Source organism: Cicer arietinum, chromosome 1 (assembly GCF_000331145.2).
Source record: "Cicer arietinum cultivar CDC Frontier isolate Library 1 chromosome 1, Cicar.CDCFrontier_v2.0, whole genome shotgun sequence".
NCBI lineage: Eukaryota > Viridiplantae > Streptophyta > Magnoliopsida > Fabales > Fabaceae > Cicer > Cicer arietinum.
The window spans coordinates 6,429,097-6,451,147 of NC_021160.2; the positions used below are offsets into that span (position 1 = coordinate 6,429,097).

General features: G+C 31.0%; 2 protein-coding genes across 4 annotated transcripts; one reads left to right on the forward strand and one right to left on the reverse strand.

Moving 5' to 3' along the window:
- Positions 1–4,967: 4,967 nt before the first annotated feature.
- LOC101491381 (nudix hydrolase 2-like) lies at positions 4,968–10,035 on the reverse strand. Of its 3 annotated transcripts, none has more exons than XM_004486293.4 (9): positions 9,741–10,035; positions 8,648–8,874; positions 7,666–7,731; positions 7,403–7,540; positions 6,846–6,923; positions 6,707–6,757; positions 6,571–6,605; positions 6,023–6,131; positions 4,968–5,423 (listed from the first exon to the last, which is right to left on the reverse strand). In XM_004486293.4, exons 1-9 carry the CDS (start codon positions 9,874–9,876, stop codon positions 5,226–5,228), a joined length of 1,038 nt encoding a protein of 345 aa, XP_004486350.1. In that variant the 5' UTR covers positions 9,877–10,035; the 3' UTR covers positions 4,968–5,225. The 3 variants fall into 3 exon arrangements, with proteins under 3 accessions (XP_004486350.1, XP_004486349.1, XP_073226439.1); XM_004486292.4 differs by having other exon boundaries at positions 8,648–8,877; positions 9,741–10,034; XM_073370338.1 differs by lacking the exon at positions 7,666–7,731 and having other exon boundaries at positions 8,648–8,877.
- Positions 10,036–11,292: 1,257 nt separating this feature from the next.
- LOC101490841 (uncharacterized) lies at positions 11,293–14,727 on the forward strand. The gene is made up of 3 exons (XM_004486290.4): positions 11,293–11,785; positions 12,524–12,943; positions 13,884–14,727. Exons 1-3 carry the CDS (start codon positions 11,487–11,489, stop codon positions 14,659–14,661), a joined length of 1,497 nt encoding a protein of 498 aa, XP_004486347.2. The 5' UTR covers positions 11,293–11,486; the 3' UTR covers positions 14,662–14,727.
- Positions 14,728–22,051: the final 7,324 nt, after the last annotated feature.

Below are 22,051 nucleotides of genomic sequence, written 5' to 3' on the forward strand. Positions count from 1 at the left end.
GGGAAAGGAAACACAAAAGTCCAAGTTAGCTTGCATCACGTGGAGGTTTATCTCAATTACATGATTGATTTTTGTTAGTTAGTCACAATAGTGGAGGATTAGCTTTGAAAATTAGTAATAGAATACATGTGAAAGGGTGGAGAATATTTCTTTACTTGCGCTACTTAAGGTCCTTGTTTTGTGAATCGTTAATTGTTTTTCTTTTGTGTGTCTCAAGAAGATTTATATTTAATCCCTTTGCTGATAATTCTCCCTATTCTTATTTCAAAGGGTAAAGTTATATAGTTTCTTTGTAGTTATTTTGCAATGTTGAATGTAATGATGTTGTATTCTTTAATCTATTATTTTCTCATAATGATGTTGTAAACATCTTCATATCTATTTAAATTATGATAATTGTTATTAACTTTATGGTGAAATTCTATTTGACAAATTAAAATTTATCAGAGAAGTTTTAATAGTTTAATTAAATATAATTTTATGGTCAATAAATATTGGTTCAGTTGGTAAGAAGTTGACTCATGCACCACTAGAGTATGGGTTTAACTCGTGGTGCTAGTCTTAGGACCTCGGTTGATGAATAGCATGTAAGAACATATGTCAACACTCTATCAGTGTGTGAGTATTGAGGCTTGTGATGGTTTTGATGAGCCATGCAACCAATTGATCTACACTTTTCATTATAATAAAAAAGTGTTATGAAATGAATTTTTTTGAAGTATGTTTAAAGATTTCTCTAATATATGCATAAAATAATCTGTTCAAATATTTTTTTTTTAAATTGAAATTGATAAAAAAGAAAGATAAAAAAAATTGAGTTTGTTGCCTTAGATTTAAAGTATATGAAACAATTATTTGAATTGTAAATCCAAAAGGTGTAGAGGATTGAAGAAGCATTAAAAGAGCCTCAATGCCCCCAAGTATTGGATGCTTGATAAATTGGGTGGTGCTGTTGCTCCTAATTAACCCTCGTATGGACCACACAAGTATTAAAAGAACCTTGATTACAAATGAACTAATGGTAATTTTGCATTTAATGAGACATTGTTATCTTAATTTGCATACCAATTTCAAAATCTCAGAGAAGACCTTGACTACCATGTTAATTATTTATGTTACAACCCTGATTATTTAAAAAGAAATGTCATGCATAGTTAGTGACGGCTTAAATAAGACGAAACTGTACAACACTTTGCATTTTGTTTATTTGTCACACTAAAGTAGTGATTATATTTATACACTTAGACCCTAATACATTGTGTTATTCAAAACAAGAAAATGAATCACAATTTGTAGAAATAAAATGACTAAACTAAATCAATTTTGATAAAGTGATTTTCCAACCCCTACAATAGCTTAAGATATCTTAAATTATAATAAGTGTTTAATAGAAATAAATCACAATCATTATCATTAAATAATCAAATTTTAAAAAATAGTTACCGCTCTATTATCAGTGGCAACTCCAGAAATGATGAACATAAGATAGAAAGTGATTATAAATTCAATCACAAATGCTTGGAGGTTAGAACCAGCTGGAAGTGTCCCTACAAAGTGATTCTCCTTGTCACTAAATATAACTTTGAGGGCTGCACTTGCAAGTGTTGATCCAATGAGCTGAGCAATTAAATAAGCTGGTATCTGCAAGACAAAATTAAATAAAAATGAACAATTAAGTTGAAAAAAAAAGTGGGATAGTTTTGTGTTTGTCTTAATATGAATTATATATAACCGAACCAATTGATAAATATGCACATTTTTTTAATATAACAAAACCAAAGTTTGGTATAGAAAAAAGATACAAAATAAAGAGTGACAAATTTTATTTTAAAATATAAAAATTTAATAAAATGGAAAAATAAATTAAAAAGGTTGTACATATTTATTTGACCTGTTTAACAGAAGCATGAGCAATGGTGACAGCAGGATTGAAATGAGCACCAAGAGAATATACCAATACCAGGAAGTGTCACTACATTATCATTGTTAAGGTTTGTCACCACCGACAAATATCAACAAGAATGTCCCCACCACCTCTGCCACCAACTATATATTCAACAATCAACACAATCATATTTTTAGTCATAATTTTATTTAAATTTATCATAGGCAACAATTAATTTTTTGAAAAATAATAAAAGTCGCATTTTAAATTTATAAATATGATCAAAATTTAAATAAACAATTGTGCTATCTAAACAACACAATTAATTAATAAAGAAAATGCAATTGAAGTATTTTGAAGTGTAATTTAAAACTTTTAATTCTCACGAAGTTTAAATTCTCTCTTATAAATACACTCTTGGAGAATTAAATATTTAACGCATAATATTAATAAGAAAGTTACAATATTAAATTTATAAAAAAAAAATCTTTTGATATGATAAAATATGAGTATAGATTCGTTGTTAGTAAGAATAAAATATTTATAACTTTGCATGAATTCTTTCATATACAAACTAATTTAGTGTCTAATGACATTTAAAAGAATTTGATAATATTTTAGTATGCAATCAACCATTTTAGTTTAGAGTAGTATTTAAAAGAAGTTAAAAATATTTGTGTACAGTAAACTGAAACAAATTCAAATCTTAGAATTATTATTGTCTTTAATTCTCCAAAACTACAATATCAAAAAACAAAAGAATGTAGAAAAAGACTTTTAAATATTCAATTACATTCAAAGAAATTTATAAAAACGGTTCAAAATACGACCGATCTATCCAACTAAAAAAAATAGTATCTATAATGAATTACATAGGGACAATATTTTCTACTAATTTCAGTTTAATTCTTAGTCGTACATTAAAAGTTTGATGATCATATTTTAAGTTATATTGTAGATCAGATTATACAACTTAAAACACAAATCTTTCGACCTCTATGTGAAAATTGATGCTTCAATCGAGATAAAAAGAAATGTAAAGAGAAAAGAAAAGGCATAAAATAAACAAGAAACCAAATAGTTAACAAAAAAAAAAAAGTCATTTGTCCTAATCAATTATTATAGTGGTCGCACGGGAAGGAGGAATCTTAAGATATAACTTCGAATAAGTGTCGAATAATATCAATCAACTATAAATTATCACATGTTAAAGATTGATTGAAATATTTAAGAAAAAATATTTAAAAATGAAAAATAGTACAAAACAAATGAAAAATATATATCGGTCGGATCATCACTTGCTAAATAAATATGATATTATTAATATTAATGAGTTGATTACAAAATTAAAGGGAAATGAATGTGTAAACATATAATATAGGTTAAATTACATTCATGGTCCTTTAACTTAATTTCCGGTAACATTTTAGTCCTTTATCTTTTTTTTTTCCCGACTTGGTCCTTTATTTTAATTTTAAGTGGCAATTTGATATTTTATGTTTTAAAATTTCAACAATGATGTCCTTTTTTATTCAAAAATTCAAAAAAAAAATCAATCAAAACTCATAAAATTAATTATATTCTTCAATATAATACAAATTTCATCAAATTCGTAACACAAATCTTCAAATAAACTCATATTTTCGTACTTTATTTGATATTGTTAGGAATAAAGGATTAAATCGGGAAAAAAAAAAAAAGATAAAGGACTAAAACATTATCTGAAATTAAGTTAAAGGACCACATATGTAATTTAGCCTATAAAATTGAAGTACACTCAAATTAAAGTCACACATAAATATATAATTAATAAAAATAGTGTCAAAATTGACGAAAAAATGATTTGTGGAACTGGTTTAATATATTATTAATATATTCTTAAGTATACACATATTACTTACGAGGTTATATTATTTATGTCTTGCCAAAATATAAGTTAAAGCTATATGCAAACACGTGTCGCTCAATCAATATTAGATCGAGTTGACCTTAATCAATTAAATAAGACTTTGAGTTGTAAAAGAATAAAGGTGAATGAAAAGAAAATTTTCACTAAATTTCAAATTTAATTATGACAGTATTTACATTTTTTTAACGGATAAAAAATCGCTAGTTAGATGCCGTTAATTTGTTAGGAATTTAAAATGAAATTTGTTAGCTACATGCACGAGACTCTTAATCTTTTTAATACTCTTTCAGTCTCAGCCTATATCATTGAGCTACGTCGTCTTAGGGACACAAACAAATAAATCATGTCACTCAACATCCACAATAATTCATTTAAAAAGTGTTTTCATGATTGGATAAGAATTGCATATTATCTATGTTATAAAGCAGAGTTTCTCAACCTTTATATTATCACGTGTCACCTGCAAATTGTTTCAGTTTCTCACCCAATGCAATTTTGATTTTTTTTATAAAAATAGATTATTTATTTTTGTATTGTGATTCTGATATGATTTTGAGGAAAAAAAAAACTATCCCAATTAATTTATCATTTTATAGAAATAAAAAACTCTACCAATAAAAACAGAAACTAATCAATCTAAACTGATACAATTGTATCGTTTTCAAAAGAGTCCACTACTCTTACTTTTGAGCACAATCCTGCAATATATTTTATTTTATGATGTCTGCATGACGCCAAACTTATGAAAACCAAAAATCCATAATCATGCATTACCACAAAAATGACTATTTATCCTTTTTGTTTTGTTTTAACCATCCGATTAATCAAATCACATACCAAACTCAGGTGCTCGTAATTGATTCGACGTTAATTAAACTTCATTCTTTGTTGATTGTTTAACTTTTCTATTTTGTTTAATTCAAAGGTTGATTCAATGGCCACGTGATAAAATTTGATTTACACTGCAATTGTTTTTCAACTATAACGAATAGGTACAAATAAGTTAATGAAGAATGAGTCGATGAAAAACACGAACTTGTTTACATAATAAAACTAAGAGAGCTAAATTGTTCGATTGATAATACAAAAATATAATAAAAGTTTAAAAAAATACAATTATGTTCGATTACAACAATAAATAAATTAAAATACACAAATAATATTATATTAATATATAAGAAAATGACCACTTTTCACTGAAAATAAAATAACAAAGAAAATCAGTGTACCCAACAGCTGCGTAGGTACCTGTTATGGGTACTTCCCTATTTTAGAAGTATAAGTGTTTTGTAGCTTTTCAAATGATAAAGCCTGGTAAATCAATGTAATTTAACTGATGAAAACCAGCATTGTTCACTCTATGAATCAAACATTACAATGTACCCAAGATTGAATATCCTATCTAGTTGTTTAACCTTTAGATGATGCTTTTCAAGAATTGGACCTTTTCAAATCTCCAGCATTCACGTACAAATAATACTGCTGCTCGGAGAAGTTTGACGACGTAGATATAGGAGCATATCCAGAATATCGCCCGTCAATTTTAGCCAAACAAATATCGTTCATGTACTTCAAAATATCACTCTTCTGGATGAATGGTTGAGCTGCGTATTCCACAAATGGCATCCACTGCAGTAGTAAACAATATGAAGAGTAAATATCTTACTTTGGCTATATAAATTATAATGATATTTCCTCAGGATCTTTTTTCAAAAGTACAATATACTGTCGAACTTGTGTGTAATAAAGCAAAACAACATTGAAACGGAGAGATTTAGTATGCACAGTAGTAGAACTTGGACTATGCCTAAATCAATGCCAAAAACTAGCTAAGGACGAAGGTTGTCCAAGCCTTATAATGACTAATTTAGCCATATCTCTAATGGATTTGGGATCTCAACACTCCTCTCACGCTCAATATTAGATATTTAAAATGTCGACCAATGCTATAATACCATATTAGATTTTAGGCTTAATTCAACCCTATAAAACCGATTTGTAAAGTGAGGGTTGCCTAAGCTTACGGGTGGCCCAATAACATATCCATAGCTATGATACAATATTGGAATTTGGTGAAAATATTAAGTGATGGATTAACCAAGGAAGGAGGAAGAGAAATGGTGATATATTTATGATCCATAAGTATTGATTATTGAACAATTTTAATGACGTGGCAAACAAACCAAAAATACTGATTAGCTTGAAGCCTTGAACTAAAATTAACGTACCTGTGCATCCTCTATCTCTGAGTTCTGCATTTGGATGTCAGAAGAAAGGGGCCGCAACATACACAAAAAGAATAAATCTGACTTCTCAAAGAATGAATTATGACTTTGTCTGTTGATGAGATATTCATATGAAAGGAGAAAAGAATGCTCAGTCATCTAAATGCTTCACCACAAGAGTTCATGAAACTTCAAATGAAGAATAGGTTACTAATTTATCAAGAAAAATAGCAATAAATAAATGTTCCCAGCACAAATTCTGCCATAGACAATGATATTGCCAAAAACTGGTCAGCTTAGGCAAGCTTTGATACTTGCGCTTGACATTGCAAAACCTAAAAAGGAGCCTGCAGTTGGTATGTAAATTAAACAGGTACCAATTCCATGATCCCCGTAATGATTTTGATGGGGCTACCCTTCTTTACATTAGTTCCTTTTTGCCACATACAATAACTACGAGATTTGATTGAACCTTGCACCTCCAATTTGAAGTCTCCTTTTTCAATCATTGGAACTTCTGAATAGATAATGTATTCATACAAGTATGCTACCTGAATGCTAATACTTCCAGAAATTCTGAATCAACCTATAAAATTGAAAGAATAAAGAGTTATTATTAAGCTTAAAGCAACTGAAAACTTCATGGACTAGCCCACATGTAATTGGTACAGCATCATTATTACTTACTCCTGTCTCTTCTTTGACCTCTCTTACTGCTGCTACATAAATATCTTCTCCCTGTATAGTTTAAACAAGCAGATTTATACACACACACACACAAAATATCATCTTATACTAAAATGAGAAAACTATCCAACACATTTACCTGATCAACAACTCCAGTAGGGAATTTCCAGACTCCGGTTCCTTGAAAAAGTCCACTATTTTCTCGAACAACTAGTACCTAAGATCAACCAACATCAATTAAACAATATATTAGCTGCCAATAGAACTATGAATATAAGAATTCTTGGTGAAGACATGTTACTCCTTTTTCCATGAAAATTCAGATTATGAACCAGACAGAAAGTAATATGAAATAAGATATGTGGGAGGATGTGTGACACGGTGAGAGAATGAAGATGTCATTTAATATACTAATAAAATAGACTCCATTAGTCACTTTTCTCTATAAACAAAGGAGAAGCAAGGTTCTTTTTCCCTTTTGTTTTCCTAAACAATCCAAATATTTTTCTCTCGAATGAAAAGCATGCAAGTTATTTTTCATTCCAATCTATGATTATTATTTTATCAAGGTGCAGGATAGTAAAACTGCATTTTTCAAAGATTCAACCCTCAATTTTCAAGCAGTACCTTCAATTAACTACAAGCCCGATTATGAAGCTGCAATACATTATGTTTAATATTTAATAGACAAAATACCTCATGTTTTTCATTCATGACAAATGAACCAATGCCCACCCTGTGTGTGGCATTTGGAGGAATAGTATTTGGACTTTCAGGAATCCAATACACAAGCATTAAATATTTTGGTTCTGCATGGTGATACCAAAAACCTTCCTGCATAAAAGTGTCAGAAAAAATGATTAAGCCATAAAATTGATACATGACAACATTAGTAGAACACCTTCATTAATCAAACTTCTCAACATAACCATTATCAATATGGTAAGCAACAGAGTCACCTTAACTAAAGCTTCAGCAAGACTGACAAGATGGATAGGTAATTTTATCCAAACTCCCTTCTTGCCCTGCAAGACTGTGTTGATTTAATAACTGTAATAAAAAAATTTCTGACAGATTCTAGATTCCCAGCACATATGTAAGGATAAAAATACATGGAAATCATCTATTCACTTGTGTACTTGTTTTACTTGTCTTATAACCCTCTGACAGCAGTAACATTAAGCTCAAACAATATCTAACCAAATGCATGAACTTTGAATGGATAAGCCTTTCATCTGATCTAATGTTTCACAGGTATGCATTAAACAAAGTGATAGGCATAAGTGGACAAATTAATTATAACACAAGAAAAGGTGAGAAAGATAAGATGCTAGCATATCTATATATGTTATAATTAACTAGTCATAACCCATTTGTGTATGTTTAGTTTCACATTGATTTTGCCTCCTTTCGAACGCAATTTTAGTAATAAAAGTAGATGTTGGGTAACTTCAAACCAAAATTGATTATTTTTGCCTCCAAACATAAATCACTTTACTTTTTAAGTTAACTCACTTTTATCCAAAATCTATTTTACAAAATAAATTCATTTAAAATCAATTTTCACCGCCATGAAACCAAACACATTGTAAAAGTGATAAAAGTAGCTTCTGTATTAGGTCGAAAAAATCAGACCAAGTTTTACATCAAATTTGTTTTAAGAGTTAAACATCCAAACATAAATAAGTCAAATTTTAACCAAATCAATTTCACAAAATCAAGTTAAGTCAAACTCGTGTGTCAAATGCTTACTCAAACACACAGTTTGTGTGTTTGTTTTGTTTCCCTCTAACCCCTATTTTAATTTAATAACGCATAGTTGTACATGGAAAAAGCCCTGCAATTTTATTTACTATTTCACTAGTATGTTTCTACTTTCCATCAATGATTGAAATCAAATATGATAACATTATTTAGTAAGAAACTATTATGAAAGACTACCAGCTGTTTCCAGTGTATAATTGAAGCTCTAAGAATTGAGACAAACGTTGTAGAATCCATAGGTTGATCCAGTTCCACAATAACACCACCGTAATGATCATCAGTTGATGTTAGTAGTTTAACCTGTTGAACTTGATCTTCTGCAGTTATTTCTGATGCAGTCTGTGGTAAAATTGGTGAGGTTGACATGGATCGAATAGGAACTGGGGTTTTCACTCGAATCTTAACTACTGAGGAAAAGTGAGAAAAAGAAACATTAGATTCTATACAAAAGATTTGTTTATTTTAGCAATTCTGAAGAAACCTGAAAAGAATCATTTTAAACATTCCTCATAGAAGAAGAACAATATCCACTATAAACAATCTTACCAAACTTTTATAGCACCATATCGATGATTGAAATACATTTCAAACTGAATCTTACAATCTTCAGAACCGTTATGCAGCAAAAAGTAGCTTTTACTTTTTAAATAAACTGAATTCATACAACCTATATTTATTTACTTGATTTTTCAGTAATGCCATTATATAATTAGGCTTAGTTGCATTTTCCATCCTTTTATTTGTCAAGTAGTGTAGTGGCTAGACTCTCACACCTTAAGTGTAGAGAGGTGGAGAATCTCAAGTTCGAACCTGAGCCCCTTCATATCAATGTCCTTGCAGCTACCAACTAAACTATACTTACGGGACTACATTTTTCATCCTTTAACTCTGCACGTTGAGTGATTTTGGCCAAGTTTGAATAAACAATTTAACTAAGTGCTTGTGTATTACCTATTTATATAGCAAAAGATACAAATAGTTAAATTGTTTTCATATAAGTTACTCTCGAGAGTTTATGAAAAACAGCATAAAACAATTTATGAAAATATCATAAGTTGTTTCCATAAGTTTTCATAAACGGTCTCACAAGTATCTATGTGAGTAGATAAATTCAAATAACACAATCCAAACACACCCTTTGATCGAAACAGTTTCAATTGCCTAAAATTGAGTTGCTATACTTGTTTTAGGCGAATACTTAAAGAGGAAAAATGAATTGTGAGTAATGAAAATAGGTTAAGGTGAAATTGGTTTGAAGTAGAGCAATTACCTCTTGAAGTGGGTGTTGTAATAATTGTTGTGGTTCTCCGTGAAGATATAAAACGTTGAGTAGCATTTGCAAGATAACGAGAATTGTTGATTGAAGAGAAGACAAGTGAGAGCTTTGGCAGCGACTTGAGTATCATGCTGTTGATGTGAATCAAAGATTGAAAATTTGAAGGAATGAACGAGGTTGGGAACTCTAAATGGAGATAAATTCTATTCTCTCGTTTTTTCTAACTTAAAGTTCTCAAATTATAGAATTGATCAAACTGAATTGAATTGAGTTCAAAATAGTTTTGAGACTAGTTGAACTTGCTCCATGGATTAAATAAGTGAAATTTGAGATCAAAATTAAATTTGTTAAATAAATGAATTGAATTTCAAGTATAATTTATGATATCATCGTTTAACTTGACAGGTTACAAATTTAAATTGAATAAATTAATATTTAATATCATAATTATTTTATGATTGATCATCAATATACATATAATTATCAATTATTAATTTGTTTATTAATGAGTAATATTATTTATTTTATTGTTTAAAGTGAATTGTTCGCTCTTTAAGAGTTTAATCCAAAAATACACATATGAGTCACTCGAAAGTTATAGTTGATATGATCATATAAAATTCCAATTTAAGGAAAGGATACTTAGTCTAGTTCGGAGTATTAGACATCTTTTAACCTTCAATTAGAACATCTAGATTCAACATACTTGTGTAAAGAAAACGGATGTATTGATTGATTTGTTAATTTTAGTTTCTCTTTAGACACTTTCAATTATATTCTTACGGAGTCTCCTCCAATTGAACTCCTCATCATTTTTAATAATTTATTCAAAATTTACCTACCTACAAATATTCGACTAATTATTTAATTTCTCTTTTGTATTCCAACCCTCTTTTGCATAAAACAAAACTTTTAAATTACGAGATAACAAACCAAATTTAAATTCAAAATATATTACAAATCAATTTCGAAATCTACTAAAAAAATTGTCTTAAAATAATAAAATAAAATATTTTTATAAATAAATATTAACTATTAATATATAATATTAGTACTTAAATATATCCTTTAATTTTGTTGGAACTTCGTTAATGTTAGAACTCAACCACTTAATAAAATATATTGTCATAGTAAACTGTTTATTGTTATCACAACTGATATGATATACATACTTCATCGGCAAATGATTTTTTCCCATGACATGACAAGTATAATTATAATAATAATATTAAAAAAGATTATTTACAAATATGTAAATGTTAATTTAAAATAAAAAGAATAACCATTTACAATAATATTATGATTTTATACTATTAATTTGAGTAACATAATGTTATTTATGGATTTATTCTTTTTAATTTTAACAAATTTAAATTTTTGTTTATTATAAATCAATGCATTCTACCCTTTTGAATAAATTAATATTGGTTTTAGTAAAAAACATATATAATGTTTTATTTTTGAGTAAATATATAATGTTATATAATTTGATACACTATATTACAAGTGTAGCACTACTCCTACTATGTGTGATATACTAGTAGCAAAGTTATACTTTTTGTTGTTAGTTTGTGAAATTTGTTTTGGGTAGTATTAGCAAAGTTTAATTTAACGCAATATATAGTGTGGTACAAAGATTTATTTAACTTACCCTTACCACCCAGTAACCACCGTTTCAATTCCGTTTTCACCTCTCCCCAAAACCCTCACGCAGCCGACTCTTTTTTTTTTTACCATACCATGGACCTCTTCGCCGCTGAACACGTCGCTCCATTTCCCGACACCGGTGACCTTCTCTTCGCCGCCGGTCTCCTCTCCAACCACCACAATCCCCAAAAACTCCGCCCCATCAGGTCCCTCCCACCTCCCCCCGGTTACGTCGTCCATGCTGAGCTACCTCACAAGAACCTCGACACTCTAGAACCTTCCATCCACCCACTTCACCCGAATGGATCCGGGTCGGGTCATTCCCAACTGCCTCGCGTACACGAATCCAGGTTAGTTCGTTTCTCTATTCCCTCATTTTTTTTAATCGCTTAGCTAGCTAAGTTGTTACTTTTTTATTTTTCCTCTTCAAAAAGCTATTACCCTTTTCATTTTTATTTTTAATAAAATCAATTATTATATAATTATCTTTGCTTTCTCTGTTTTGTTTTTCAATTGTTTAATTCAATTTGAATTTGTTTATCTTTTATCTGTGTGGAATTGAATTGAGCACATGAAGAAAAAAAAACCCACCTTTTTATTATTGTCTTTATTATTTTTACTTTTATTAAATAGTAAAAAGTCATTTGTGGTGATGGCAATTGACAAGGGTGAGAAAATTTGATGGGTACAAATGGTTAGGCAATAAGAATATTTGGAAACATGGAACTTGTGTTGTGTTGCATACAAGTTCTTGTCAATTTTACTCTCTTCATTAATCATTATAGATTTATGTTTTAATGAGAGAATAAATGTTAATTTAAAATAAAAAGAATAACCATTTACAATAATATTATGATTTTATACTATTAATTTGAGTAACATAATGTTATTTATGGATTTATTCTTTTTAATTTTAACAAATTTAAATTTTTGTTTATTATAAATCAATGCATTCTACCCTTTTGAATAAATTAATATTGGTTTTAGTAAAAAACATATATAATGTTTTATTTTTGAGTAAATATATAATGTTATATAATTTGATACACTATATTACAAGTGTAGCACTACTCCTACTATGTGTGATATACTAGTAGCAAAGTTATACTTTTTGTTGTTAGTTTGTGAAATTTGTTTTGGGTAGTATTAGCAAAGTTTAATTTAACGCAATATATAGTGTGGTACAAAGATTTATTTAACTTACCCTTACCACCCAGTAACCACCGTTTCAATTCCGTTTTCACCTCTCCCCAAAACCCTCACGCAGCCGACTCTTTTTTTTTTTACCATACCATGGACCTCTTCGCCGCTGAACACGTCGCTCCATTTCCCGACACCGGTGACCTTCTCTTCGCCGCCGGTCTCCTCTCCAACCACCACAATCCCCAAAAACTCCGCCCCATCAGGTCCCTCCCACCTCCCCCCGGTTACGTCGTCCATGCTGAGCTACCTCACAAGAACCTCGACACTCTAGAACCTTCCATCCACCCACTTCACCCGAATGGATCCGGGTCGGGTCATTCCCAACTGCCTCGCGTACACGAATCCAGGTTAGTTCGTTTCTCTATTCCCTCATTTTTTTTAATCGCTTAGCTAGCTAAGTTGTTACTTTTTTATTTTTCCTCTTCAAAAAGCTATTACCCTTTTCATTTTTATTTTTAATAAAATCAATTATTATATAATTATCTTTGCTTTCTCTGTTTTGTTTTTCAATTGTTTAATTCAATTTGAATTTGTTTATCTTTTATCTGTGTGGAATTGAATTGAGCACATGAAGAAAAAAAAACCCACCTTTTTATTATTGTCTTTATTATTTTTACTTTTATTAAATAGTAAAAAGTCATTTGTGGTGATGGCAATTGACAAGGGTGAGAAAATTTGATGGGTACAAATGGTTAGGCAATAAGAATATTTGGAAACATGGAACTTGTGTTGTGTTGCATACAAGTTCTTGTCAATTTTACTCTCTTCATTAATCATTATAGATTTATGTTTTAATGAGAGAAAAGGAAATAGAGCCCACAAACATGGTACTTAGCTACTCACATATCATAATAATTGTTATCACTCTTTTTCTGAATGAAAATGTTTTGTTTCATGGTATTAGTAAAAAAAAAAACACCATACAAGGTATATTGTAGTTTGGATTTAGATTACCTACCGATGTAGAATTCAACATTTGCGCCAGTCAAATAATTCAGACCATTGGATTAAAGATCAAACGGTTTATGTCTAGATTGCTTGACTGCAGTAAATGTAGAATTACCCTATGGCAGGGATTTCGAATCCAAACATCTATGGTTTATTTTCACAGCACAAGTTTTTTGTAGCATATATAGTATAGTTCATAAATTGTCAAATCTATTTTGGAGAAAGGACATATGAAATGGACTTATTATGCCTTAAGTTTCAGGCAATACATCAGGTCTTTTGGAATATTTCCTTTAATGGTAACAATTCTGGCATGAATTTGAGTTTTCACCATTTCAGCTCCTCGTTGGATGATGAAGATGATGTTGAAAATTCATCTGGAAGCACTAAAGAATTCGGCTCCAGAAAAAGAAGGAAAAAGACAGCGAGAAAGATTGAAGATTTTGTAGAAAATTTGGTAAAAAAGGTGATGGAAAAGCAAGAGCAGATGCATAACGAATTGATGGAAATGATAGACAAGAAGGAAAAGGAAAGAATACAGAGAGAAGAGGCTTGGAGGCGCGAGGAGATGGAAAGAATTAAGAAGGACGAAGAAGCTAGAGCTCGAGAAAGGTCTCGTAATTTAGCCCTCATATCGTTCCTTCAGAAACTATCGGGTCATGAAATTCCGATTCCTCAACCAGCAGAAGAAAGCAGAAAAACAGAAGAGAATGAAACCGAGGTGAACAACAGAAAAGATTTCAACAGTGATCCAAGTAATAATAGATGGCCAGATGTGGAAGTACAAGCACTCATATCAGTAAGAACTTCATTGGAACACAGGTTTGGTCTAACGGGATCATCGAAAGGATCAATATGGGAGGAGATATCTGAAGCACTGCATGGCTTGGGATACAATCGTTCGGCGAAGAAGTGTAAGGAGAAATGGGAAAACATCAACAAGTACTATAAGAGGACGGTGGGGAGCGGCAAGAAACGGCCTCTAAATAGTAAAACTTGCCCTTACTTTGATGAATTGGACAATCTGTATAGAAATGGGACCTTAAGCATTGGAAATGCATTGAGCAATACCAACAGTGTTTCTAAGAATGAAGAAAAGGAGCAGTGTGAAATTTGATAATCATAAATATGGCATATGTAAAATTTTTACATTCTCATTATTAGTCATTTTTCTTTTGAATCACCTTACTAATGAACTTTTTTTAGAAAACATACCATCTCAAATTACTTATGTTCTTTCTTGTATTGAAAGTAATGATCAGTTTTGTGAAGTATACCAATTGTTTGTCGAAATAACTAAATCCAATTGTCTACAAAAAGAACCAAATTGAATATTTGCACAAAATAAATTTGTGTATTTTCTTTAAAAGGCAAAGCACTTTTATATCTCAGTGGGTGTCCATTGAACATCTTTGTCTGTTTAGACATGTAGGAGATAGTCTCTTATAGTACTTGTTGATGTTTTCCCATTTCTCCTTACACTTCTTCGCCGAGATACGAATGTAGAGATTCCACTTGTGTAAGACTTCACCAATGGAGGAGATAAGGTGTACATATATATATATACACTTATGTGTATGGTTTTGATTATTCATTCAAACTGTGACGTGGTTGAGATATTGGTAGAGAGAAAGTGTGTGTATGGTTTTGTAGTGAAAAAAATTGATTTTGAATAAATTGATTTTGTAAAGTTAATTTTGGGTACAAGTGACTTAAAAGATAAAAGATAAAGTGATTTATGTTTGGACATATTTATGTAAAAGTGGATTGAATGAGCTAAAAATCAAAGCGATAATACTATCTTAATGTCATATAGCGCTTTGCAATGTCCTTTATAAAATGGTTGCAAAAGTGTTGGCTAATAGACTCGAAGGGTATTCTCGATAAATGCATTTTTGAAACACTATGCCTTTGTGTCATAGTGGTTTATATTAGACAATGTTATGGTAGCAATTAAGGAAGTACACTATATGTAAACTGAAACTCGAGGAAACAATGATGATGTAGCTCTTAAACTGGATATTAGCATGTTTCGTGATAGGATTGATTGGGATTATCTTCGTGAGATCATGGGATTACCTTTGTGAGATCATGCTACGAATGAGGTTATCTCATCAATAGGTTACTTAAGTGATACTCTATGTCAAATCAGTTGACTATTCAATTATTGTGAATGACGATGTTGTTGGACCTATTATTCCAGGTCGAGGACTTAGGCATGGAGATCCTCTTTTTGTCCACTAATTTGTTATCTATGTGAAGGTCTTTCGACGCTCCTTCGGCAATGGGCAAGGTGACGCTCAAGCTGTGTTCCATGGCACTAAAATTTGTAGAAATGCACCCCTCATTATTCAATAATTTACAGACGATTGTTTCCTCTTCTTCAGAGCAAATAATATGAAGCTTTGGTCATGAAACACATTCTTACCACTTATGAGATGACATTTAGACTGTTAAGACAAACTCTCAAATTAAGTTTTGATGAAAATAAACAAAGATTAATTAAGAATGTCAATTATGATTGTAAATGTTATGTAAATTTAACTGTGCTTTTGAGTGGATTAATTCAAAGATATGACTCAAGCAAAGCAAAAAAAATTAGCAATAAAAGATAAAAACTAAACAATAAGAAAGGAGAACATTTTGGACAAAATCTGTAAAAACGGAAAATGTTCTCCAAGACCAAGACTGATCATCACAGCCCCAAGATTAATTAATCTCCATTAGTTCAAAGAAAGTTTAGCCTCTGGATTTTATATCTATATCATCAGCATTTAGCCAGGAACAAACTAAGAAGATCAGATCCAAAGAAACTACTCGAATCACAAAGAGAGAATATCACGAATTAGAAAGATCAAACATATTTGAACCTTCTCCAACTTAAACTATCAAGAAAGATAATCCTTCTTGAAAGGTACAAGACATCCAAATTAATCAGAAAGACATCCAAAATGATCAAGACTGAACCACCTGATTGATTATCAATCTCCAGCAAGTTCAAAGACTAGAACTCCAGATTGATCATCAATCTCCAGAATTTTCATTAAACATTATGCAGAAGTTCATCATCATTCTCCAAGCTGTTTTGATAAAATCAAAACTCCATAGCAAAGCAATGACATCAACAAATATATCTGAAGTATAAAGGATCATTAAACTCAAGAAAAATCTGATCAAGAACGAAGAAATCAGTTCAATCAAATAGATTTCAAAAAGTGTTCAAAGACTGGAATATATTTATTCATATATATTGGTTTTGGTCAAAGCTAACATAGCACTATCAACAGCTCTTTTGACCATTATTAATTGCTCTAAAATGCCTATAAAAGGAAGGTCAATGCTCAGGGAAACAATAGAACTTCAAGTGCTAACAAGTCTCAAAAAATCACTCACATTCACATACTTGAAACTCTCTTATTATTCAAAGAAGAATCAGTTTGATCACTTTTCATTACTTTGTTATTTTGTACTGAATTCTTTGTAAAGAATTGAATCTCAAACAAGAGTTGAGATATCTCATATTCTAACAAAACAATCTCATCATTATTGTCAAACCCGAATTATAAGAGTTTAGTATAGTTTGAGTAGATTGTAAGAAATCCTATCAAAGTTGATAGGTGACCTGATTAATCTCTTTTTGAGTGGAAAGAACTGAAGTTTGTAACAGATCAAGGTTGGTCTGAGCTAGGTGCTGTAAAACCAAGAAGGTTTTTATTTTGAACACTTAGTGGAAAATCTCACAGTTGTGAGAACTTGACGTAGCAAAAGTTGGGTGAACCAGGATACATCCGTGTTTGGTATTCTTTCTCTTATCTCTATATTTATTAAGTCTTGTTAATTATTTAAGTTAAAAACAAAAACTGAATTTCTGATTTTAAGTTAACCAATAACGTTATTTGTTTTCTGGTAAAAACCAAGAACGTTATTTGTTTTCTGTTTTCTTAACCAAGATCATTCTTGAGTTAAATTTTTAAATTTTTTAGAGAAATTTTAAATAAGAACATTTACAATTAAAACCCCCTCTTCTTTGTAAATCAACATTGCTACTTCATGGATAAGCAATTAATTTTCAAAAATCAGAATTCTATTATAGTAGAAATGTTATTCAAGAGCTGAAACAAGAAATCTATGATATTTTGGGTGTACAAAATATTCTTGGTACTGAGAAATATTTGGGTGTCTCGTCCATGGTCGGTCGTAGCACAAAAGAAACCTTACGTTTTTCCAAAGATTTTGTTTGACAAAAAATAAACTCTTGAATCAATAAGTGTTAATTTGTCGAAAGCGAGGAGAGAGACTTTGATCAAGTCGCTCTTTCAAGTCATTCCTTCATATGTTATGAGTGTTTTCTCCTCCCAACAACTCTTGAGAATGAAATTGAGAAGATGATGAACTCCTTTTGGTGAGGTCATTCAGAATCTCACTCTAAAGATGTACATTGGCTCTAGCGAGACAAGTTATTCATGACTAAACAACATGGTGGCACGGGCTTCAAAAATTTACATGCCTATAATATTGCAATGTTTGGCAAGTCAGGATTGGAATTTTATTACTAAGCATAATAGTCTCACAACTCACTATTTCAAAGTTAGGTACTTCCCTCAAACCGATAATCATTTGGAGTATTTGGAAATGTCGAAATAAAAGGAACAATGCCATATAATGGATTTCTCCTATTGTTGATATTGGCGAAGCAATCGACCTCCTTTTTGCATTGAAATGGGTTTGTGAGCTTCAATTAAGTCGCGTTGATTTCGAATTCGATTTTAAAAGTGTTTTCGATATTTTTTTATAGCTCTAAGAGTAATGTTTATGAGTTAGTGCTATTTTTGAAGAGTTTAAGTTCTTATCTTGTTCTCATTTTATAAACTCTTGTGTTGATTTTATTCGAAGATAAGCCAAACAATTCATTATGTAGCTCTAGGGACCACATCTATGTCTAATCTATAAGTCTTTATTGACATTGCTACTTGTATAACAACATATTATTATGAATGAAATATGTTATAAATACTCTTTAGTAAAAAAAATACTATCTTAATAAAATATTAAAAAAAAAAACTCACCTAACTCAAAATATGCTAAGTGATGATAAGTAAAAAAAACATGTTATAAGTGTTTTTATTTCAAAAATATTTCATCAAAATAAAACAAAAATATATTTTAAAAAATAAAAATAGAAAATCTTTTCCTTAGGATTGCAAATAAATATTAAAAATGTGAGGGTGTAAGGACCAAATATGTAGTATAAAAAAACATCTAATCAGAGAAAACTGGCTATTGTACCCCCCCATTTAAACCTATACCCCCCCAAATTGTTGAAAATCCAATTTTATCCTTAAAAAATTCATAAAATTCATTTACTCTCAGTTAAAAAAAATTACCCAGAAATCTGAAATTCCTGAAATTTCCGGTAAGTTGCATCGAAATTTCCGGTAGTTATAATTTTTACCGGAAATTTGAAAAATGAAATTTCCGGTAGTTTTAATTTGAATACCGGATTTTTGAAATTTCCGGAAGCTACCGGAAATTTCAAAAAATTTGAAATTTCCGGTAGTCATTTTTTGTTCACCGGAAATTTGGTTTTTTGAAATTTCCGGTAGTTAACCCGGAAATTTCAAAAATCCGGTTCTTTATTTTTTTATTTTTTTTTTTGAATATGCTTTTAATTTGTTTGTTATTTTATTTGAATTGTTTTTTTTGAACTAGGGATGGAAAACACACGACCAGTATTTATAGATTTAACTGAAGCATTTACAACTGATCAAATTTTTGAGTCACGAGAAGCTGTCATATCATGGGCAAGAGAGATAGGTCGACAAAATCGAGTAGCAGTTATCATTACTCGATCAGACGTAGAGACTGGAAAGAGAGGAAGAAAGACAAAAGTAATTCTTGGTTGTGATAGAGGTGGACAATATAAGTCAAATACAAATGACACAGGTACTTCAACTAAAAAGTGTGGATGTCCGTTTAAACTTAAAGCGAGACCACTGAAAAATGATGAAGGATGGATTATTAGTTTAATCTGTGGACTTCACAACCATGAGTTAGTAGCTACTTTTGAGAATAATGCATTTATGGGACGCTTAACAGAAGAAGATAAGAAACATGTTGACGAGTTGACAAAGTATCACGTTGCACCGAGACATATCTTGTCATCTTTGAGAGATCGAGATACGGAGAATGTGACTAGTATCTATCAAATTTACAAGCGACGAAGTACATACAGGAAGAATTTGATGGGACCTAGAACTGATATGCAACACTTGTTGAAGTTACTTGAAGCTGAGAAATATACTTGTTGGAGTAGGACTCATGAGGACTCCAACGTTGTGAGGGATATGTTTTGGACGCACACAGATTCCATAACTTTGCTTAACATGTTCCCTCTTGTATTGATCATGGATAGCACCTACAAAACCAACAAGTATAGGTTACCGTTGTTTGAAATTGTTGGTGTAACTTCAACTTGGTTGACATTTAATGTTGCATTTGCTTATATGGATTCTGAACGTCAAGACAACTTTTGGTGGGCATTGGAGAAGTTAAAAGAGTTGTTTTTTTCAAACACGCCATTTCCTCAGGTGATTGTGACTGACAGAGAACTGGCTTTAATGAATGCAATTAAAGTTGTATTTCCATCTTCAACAAATTTACTTTGTCAACTTCATATTAACAAAAATGTTGGAGCCAAATGCAAACAGTATATATTAAAGAAAGACATGCAAGAACCCATTCTTGAGTTGTGGAGGAAAATTGTTTATTGTTCTGAAGAGAAGGAGTACGAGGAACTTTTGCAAGTATTTGAGCAAGCATGTGTCGATAATATTATTTTCTTTGACTACGTCAGAGACACATGGTTGAATCCTCATAAGGAAAGATTTGTTGAAGCATGGACCAATCGAGTATTGCATCTAGGAAATACTACGACTAATAGGTATGTCATTAAAATTTCACATTTTGTATGATATATGATATATGATTTATGCATGATATATGATCATTACTTCACATTTTGTATTTTTTTTGTTTAAATATTAGGGTTGAGTCTGCTCATTGGTCATTGAAGAGATTTTTGGAACACAGTAAAGGAGATTTTTGTAAGGCATGGAATGGTATGAATGACATGTTGAAGTTTCAAATTATTAAGATCAAAGGTTCATTTGAGATAAGTAAAGGTCGCAAAGAGCATATACACAACAATCCATTCTTTGAGAAATTGACTTGGGTGGTATCCAAGAAAGCCTTAGGTGATATTGTTGAAGAATACAAGAGAGTCAGTTATGTCGGTAACGACAAAGATGTGTGTTGTTGTATACTTAGAAAGACTCATGGATTACCTTGTGCATGTGAGTTAGCAGGATACAAGATGAAAGGTGTTCCAATCCCATTAGATGCTGTTCATATACATTGGAGGAAATTAACCTTGAATAGTGATCAAGAGAATGACCAGTTGACAAATGATTCAGAGTTGGACATTACATCGGAGATGGATATAATTTGGAAAAAATGGAAAACACTTAATATTGCTGGAAGAAGGGCTTTAAAGAGCAAGTTGCGTGAAATAGCATATCCGGAGACAACATCAATGTGTGCACCAGTGGATAAAATCAAAACAAAAGGTGGTGTTAAGAAAAAAGGCAATAAGCCGAAGGGATATGACGTATATCGCGACCCATCATACTTTGAGCATGTTGATACTCAAGTCTCCCAGCAGGTATCCAAACAAGTCTCCCATCAAGCATCCAAACAAGTCTCCCACCAGGTTAAAAAATATTTCCACGAGTTTCCTTCTTTAATTCATCCATATATTGAAGACATAGTTAATGTTAAAGCAGATGGAAACTGTGGATATCGTGCTATTGCTGCTTTACTTGGTTATGGTGAAGAATACTGGAGCATTATACGTCGGCAGTTGTATACAGAGATTAAGTCCAAACCTGATTTATATGCTGCATTATTCAAGGAACGTTTGCAAGAAGTGACAGAGTCTTTACTTGTAACTGAGTTGGAAAACCAAGGTAATGAGAAGTGGATGACCATTCCTGATATGGGTTACGTGATAGCAACAAAATATAATCTCGTTCTTGTTACATTAGCAAAAACTTTTTGTTTGACTTTTTTCCCATTGAGGGGTGCACATAATGGAGATTTGTCACGTGATCGTGTTATCAGCATTGGTTTTGTTAACGAAAATCATTGGGTTCAAGTTAAATTGAAATCTGCATGTCCGTTACCACCACTTGCATGGCATTGGAAGAAGCATCGTAGCGATGAGTCTACATCATGGGCTATCGCTTATGCAGGACGTCTACAACATTGGGGTTCTTTAGATTTAGAAAATAATTCAGATTATATGTCTTTGGCAGATGATTGATACTTTTGAGTTGTATTTTGTTTTAAATGATATGATTGGCAGATGATTGATACTTTTGAGTTGTATTTTGTTTTAAATGATATGATTGGCAGATGAATAATAAATCGCTGAATAAATCGCTGAATAA